The 5,300-nt window shown below is 45.4% G+C and overlaps 1 protein-coding gene across 1 annotated transcript; it reads left to right on the forward strand.

The window, feature by feature from the left end:
• The first annotated feature begins 2,494 nt into the window (after nt 1-2,494).
• On the forward strand, nt 2,495-3,803 carry LOC149971372 (uncharacterized). The gene is made up of 2 exons (XM_090223396.1): nt 2,495-2,644; nt 2,854-3,803. The coding sequence occupies exons 1-2, from the start codon at nt 2,495-2,497 to the stop codon at nt 3,394-3,396; spliced, it is 693 nt and encodes a 230-aa protein (XP_090079522.1). The 3' UTR covers nt 3,397-3,803.
• The last annotated feature ends 1,497 nt before the right edge of the window (nt 3,804-5,300 follow it).

Raw genomic sequence — 5,300 nt, forward strand, 5'->3', positions numbered from 1 at the left:
CAGGAAACCATGTCTCAGTGCTCCCTAAAGTATATGGTTGACCCATATCATGAGATGAATCTTTCCGTGAACTAGAAGTGAATTAGGTATGTAGGTCACTGTCCAGACTGATCTTTCTTGCCAGTGTGTGCTCCACAAGCGCTAATGTGTAATGAAGCGCCTGTGTGCATCCCTGTCCGTGTGTACCTCTCCAAAGTCAGTTGCAGTACCAGTGTCTTAGCTCCATTGAATCCATGGGAGATATGTGACAGCTGAGCAGCTGTTGATACTGGCAAAGCAGACGCAAAAGGTACCACTTGAGCGCCCACGTTGTCGACTGAGGGTCGCAACGCAGTCCCCTGGGAGTAGTGAGCTGTGATGTAGTCTTTCCGGCAGGATAGGCACACATTCAGTGGACGAATTCTCGCTCGTGTAAGCATGTCTAACTAACAAAACCAACAACAAAAAAAAGGAGTCACATGTGCATCCCAGGGAAGAGCAACGGAAACTCCCTACCTAGTCTCCTCTTGTTGTCTGTTTCCCTTTCATCGTTTATCAGTTTACCACATTAATATTGGTGGAGAATGGGAAGACTGGTTCCACTTTGAACTTTAGTTTGGCTCCAGACAATCCTTTGGTCTCAATAGATGTCTAGCAGACATGATGTAAACACAAACAGAGCTCCCATTGCAAGTGTTGAATGCCAACGTCTTTTGACATTTGGTAGGTTATTATCTTTCCCTTATTAAACTATTGTTTTGATTCACTCTTGTGTACGGACTGCATTTGTCCCAAAAAAGTGTATATCGCCACTAAATAATAAACAGGTCAGATGGGTAAAAGCTAACAGCAGCAAAACGGCAGCAACATTAAAACATGTTCGGTTATGTTTCAGTGCGTTTTTAGGGGCTGTTTGCCCACCAAATGAATGAGTGTTTGACAAGGGATTTAAGTGCGTTACACAACATCCGACAAGGCCCTGAGTGCTCTCTATGCCCCGTAAATCATTTCCTGTCAAATTCGCAGCCCCGTTCCCTCTTTTGTCTCCTCCTCGCCCTCTAAAAGCCCATTCTTCTAACCAATGACTGAGGTGGACAATGACATCCAGGGCATTGGACGCGTATTAGGAAGTTTCGCCACATCTCGTTTGCATAATACATTACCGAGTTCTGTAGGGCGAGGCAGGCAGTCAACAAAGAGCCCAATGATTGTTCCTCGTCAGTGTCGGGTTCATTCTGGCGCACACCCCTCCTCCGCCCGTCATGGACCGGCCGCATTAAAGGGGCAAAGCCGAGTAAGGCAGACACTGTCCTGCTCTGTGGACTGTGGAAATACAACTGCAGCATAGAGAGAAAGCACATGGCAAATACGGATGTGCATATTCTCAAATCAAGAATAGCTAGCCTCGATTTTCTCTGAAGATACTTATCGGGGATCCTTATGAGCCTAAGTCTCCTTATGAGCCTGAGTCTCCCTTGTTCGATTGGAGCGCCACATCAAGTCAAAATCAAATCAAACTTTATTTGTCACATGCGCCAGATACAACAAGTGCAGACTTTGCCGTGAAATGCTTTACTTTACAAGCCCTTAACCAACAGTGTAGTTCAAGAAGAAGAACATATTTACCAAGTAGGCTAAAATAAAAAGTAATAATAAAAAGTAACACAATAAGGATAACAATAGCGAGGCGATATACAGGGGGTTGTCTATATATACTAGTTGAGGTAGTCTGTACATGAAGGTGGGTTCAATATATAATTTGCTGCGTTTACTGGGTCACCGAGAGGTAGAAGTATTACCTTCACCATAATCCAGAACAGTCAAACATAGAAAATTAAATGCAGTATAAACATTTCTTTCCATTTACAGTATTGGGCCATGACATAACATTTATGATCAGGGTGAGAACACATAACTAACATCCTGTGGTGTGAGAGTAAGGTCAAATTCAAAAGCCGTTACAAAGAGCAGCTAGAAAAACAATTCGCCACCAACAACTGTTCGTCTGACTGGAAGGTTCTCCAACAAATAAAAGACCCCTCAGGCACCAGGCGACCCCCCACTACCAAACCAGCTGGACTAGTTCTACTGTTGTTTTGAAACAGAAAGGGCCTTCTACCATCTAGCCCCTTAGCTGACAACTCCCCTCCACCCTGCCCCCATCCCATCTTGTATTATCCAAATGCTAAAATATGTATTCTATTCTGCTGAGCCATTTACTTTATGTTCCTATTCTTATCTTTTATTATTTATTTTTGTTGTTGCATTGTCGAGAAGGAACCTGCAAGTAAGCATTTCATTGGACGGTGTATACCATGTGTATCCCATACATACGACTAATACAACATCAAACTTAAAACCATCTACTTCCTATCCCAACCCCCCTCCTGACTACTCTCTCCCCTGCCACCCTCCCTCATTGCCTCACTTCCCCCACCCCCCCCCTCCTTCCCTCCCCTCCTCTCTTCCACCCCCCTCCTCCCTCCCCCCTAGGTCTGTGGACAGTGCCGTCAACATGGGCCTTCCCTACATCCACCAACACCTCGACAACCCAAGGACATGCGTGAGGATATTGTTTGTGGACTTTAGCTCTGCCTTCAACACAATCATTCAGGACCTGCTACAGCACAAACTCAACCAGCTGAACGTATCTGACTACCTGCAGGTGGATCACTGACTTCCTAACCAACAGGACACAGCACATTAAGTGGGAAAACATCTTTCACTCCCCATCTCTCAGTATGGGGGCGCCGCAGGGTTGCGTGCTCTCGCCCTCCTCTACTCACTCTACACCAATGACTGTGCCTCCAGCGACTCAATGTCAAACTACTCTAGTTTTCTGATGACCCCCCCCCCCCCCCCCCCCCCCGGTAGGTCTCATCTGTGACGGTGTACTGTCTCACCAAGTACCGTGGAGAGGTTGACTGGTGCAGTCGCCACAACCTAGATCTAAACACAGTCAAAAGCCTGGAGATGGAGGTTGACTACAGGAGATTACCCCCACCATCTCTCCCCCTAGAGATTAATGGCTCCGCCGTCAGCAGGGCCAAGTCATTCAAATTCCAGGAGACCATCATCTCCCACGACCTCAAGTGGGAGGACAACATCACGGCGGTCACCGAGAAGGCTCGGCAGAGGATGTACTATCTGCGCCTGCTGAAGAAACTCAAACTCCAACAATTCTGGTTCGGTTCTACAGAGCCAGTTGATACTCACTTCTTCTACCACCGTGTGGTTTGGGTCTGCGTCTGCCCTCTGCAAGGGCAAACTGCAGTGCATCGTCTGGTCTGCGGAGAAGGTCATCGGCTATCACCCGCCTCCTTCAAGGACCTGCACATCTACAGGACAAAGAAACGTGTAGGAAAGGTCATCGCCGACCCTGCTCACCCCAGACACCCCATCTTTCAGCCAATCTGACCAAAAACCACCTGAACAGTTTCTTCCCTCATGCTGTATTCCTCATCAACCCGCCATCGGGCTCATGGGGATTAACTGCCTCAAACACTAATCTGCACTATACTACATTGGCACTAGGTACACCTCCACACAGCACTGTATATTTTTGTCACAGCAGAATCCCTTCCCCTGGATACATAGATGTGCCCCCTTTGTAAATTGTGCATTCCCACTGTAATGAGTCTATACTCTAGAGTTTTATGTTTTATGGTTACTGTTCTGATATTCAATATTCTGTATGATGTCTATGTGGGCTTGTGTCTGTATTCTGTTTGTATATTGTCTATTGCTGGCAGCACCTTCTCACCAAGGCAAATTCCAGGTATGTGTAAATGTACTTTGCGAATAAAGGTGATTCTGATGTGCAACGCTGCCACAAGGTGTTCTAGAAATGTACACATCTGCTGGAGAATTCCCTGACTACACCGCTCAGGATCAGCTCAGCGATGCAGAGGGTAAAGACATGTCAGAAGTCTATTATTTAAATGCAACAGGAATTAATGAGATAGATAAAGACCTCAGAATGCTGCCTGGGGCATTACATAAAGTTTATTTCTCCCCTTAGCCAGTTCTTAGATTTATCAGCAACCAGAGCATACTGCAGCAGATGAGAAAGGGGAGAACAGCAGAATCATGTTCATTTTCTGACATCCTGAAATCAAGGGCTACTGGTAACTGGCAAAATTGTATAACGCTGTGTGTGTGCGTGCGTGCGTGTGTGTGTGTGTGTGTGTGTGTGTGCATAGTAATCCTTCACCTCAAAGATTCAATGTTGTCAGAGCTGAAGTATCCTTGTTCCAATCTGTCCCTCTGATAAAGCAGGGAGCCAATTAAACAGCATGGTCAACAGTGGCAGAAGCACAGTAGGGCATAAACAAAACATTTCAGCCTTGAAGTGAGACAGACAACCTCCCCAGTGCCCGTGTCTAAACCGTGGTCAAATTTACACAGCCATATCAGGCCCAGCCATGCTACAGCAGAACCCATGCCTGAACAGACACTGATGCTACCTGACACTCTCTGAGGATTGTCCGCACCTCAGCCCACAACACCGTGTTTCCTGCTAGCAGGCCAGGGAACAAGACAGCAGAGAAGATTGGTGAACAGCAGGTGTTGCCCTTCGCTTAGATAGACTATTCTCGTTTACAATGCTTTAGGCTCTGCTGAAAACCTGGCAAACATTTGTTTATCCACTGTCAGTAGGGCCGGCTATATTGTTGTGGAGAATTACTGACCACAAATGTCATGGAAGGTTGTTGTTGTTGTGAAAATGCTACTGACAGGGTGACCTCATGAGCAACCTGGTCTCGGAACAATTTCCTATTATTCTGTATGTAAATCTGAGACAATTAATTTGGTATGATATGTTACGTTTCTTACGGTATATACTAAGTACCATTTCGTATGATATGTTGCGAATTACAAATCATATTAAATGTTACGAATTTGCCAAATGTACAATATGTTACAAATTTGCCAAATGTACAATAATGTTGTGAATTTTAGCTAGGTGGCTAGCTGGCTAAATTTAGCTAGCTGGCTAACGTTAGCTAGGCTAGAAGTTAGGGGTTAAGGTTAAGTTTAGGTGTTAGGTTAAAGGGTTAAGGTTAGGGTTAGGGTTAGCTAGCATGCTAAGTGCTGTAATTGCAAAGTAGCTAAAAAGGTAGTAAGTAGTTGAAAAGTTGCTCAAACTCCAAAGTTGTCCACGATGAGATTCGAACTCACAACATTTGGGTTGCTAAATGTTTGCTTTATATGCCCAACCAACCAGCCTGACCAACCACCCTATTTTAGTTTTCGCTTTAAGTGACCACCTGTCTTATGTAACCATACCAAACGCAACATATCATACTAATTCGAGTTGT

The sequence above is a fragment of the Oncorhynchus mykiss genome, chromosome 26 (assembly GCF_057628025.1).
Source record: "Oncorhynchus mykiss isolate SJ-2025 chromosome 26, ASM5762802v1, whole genome shotgun sequence".
Taxonomy (NCBI): Eukaryota; Metazoa; Chordata; class Actinopteri; order Salmoniformes; family Salmonidae; genus Oncorhynchus; species Oncorhynchus mykiss.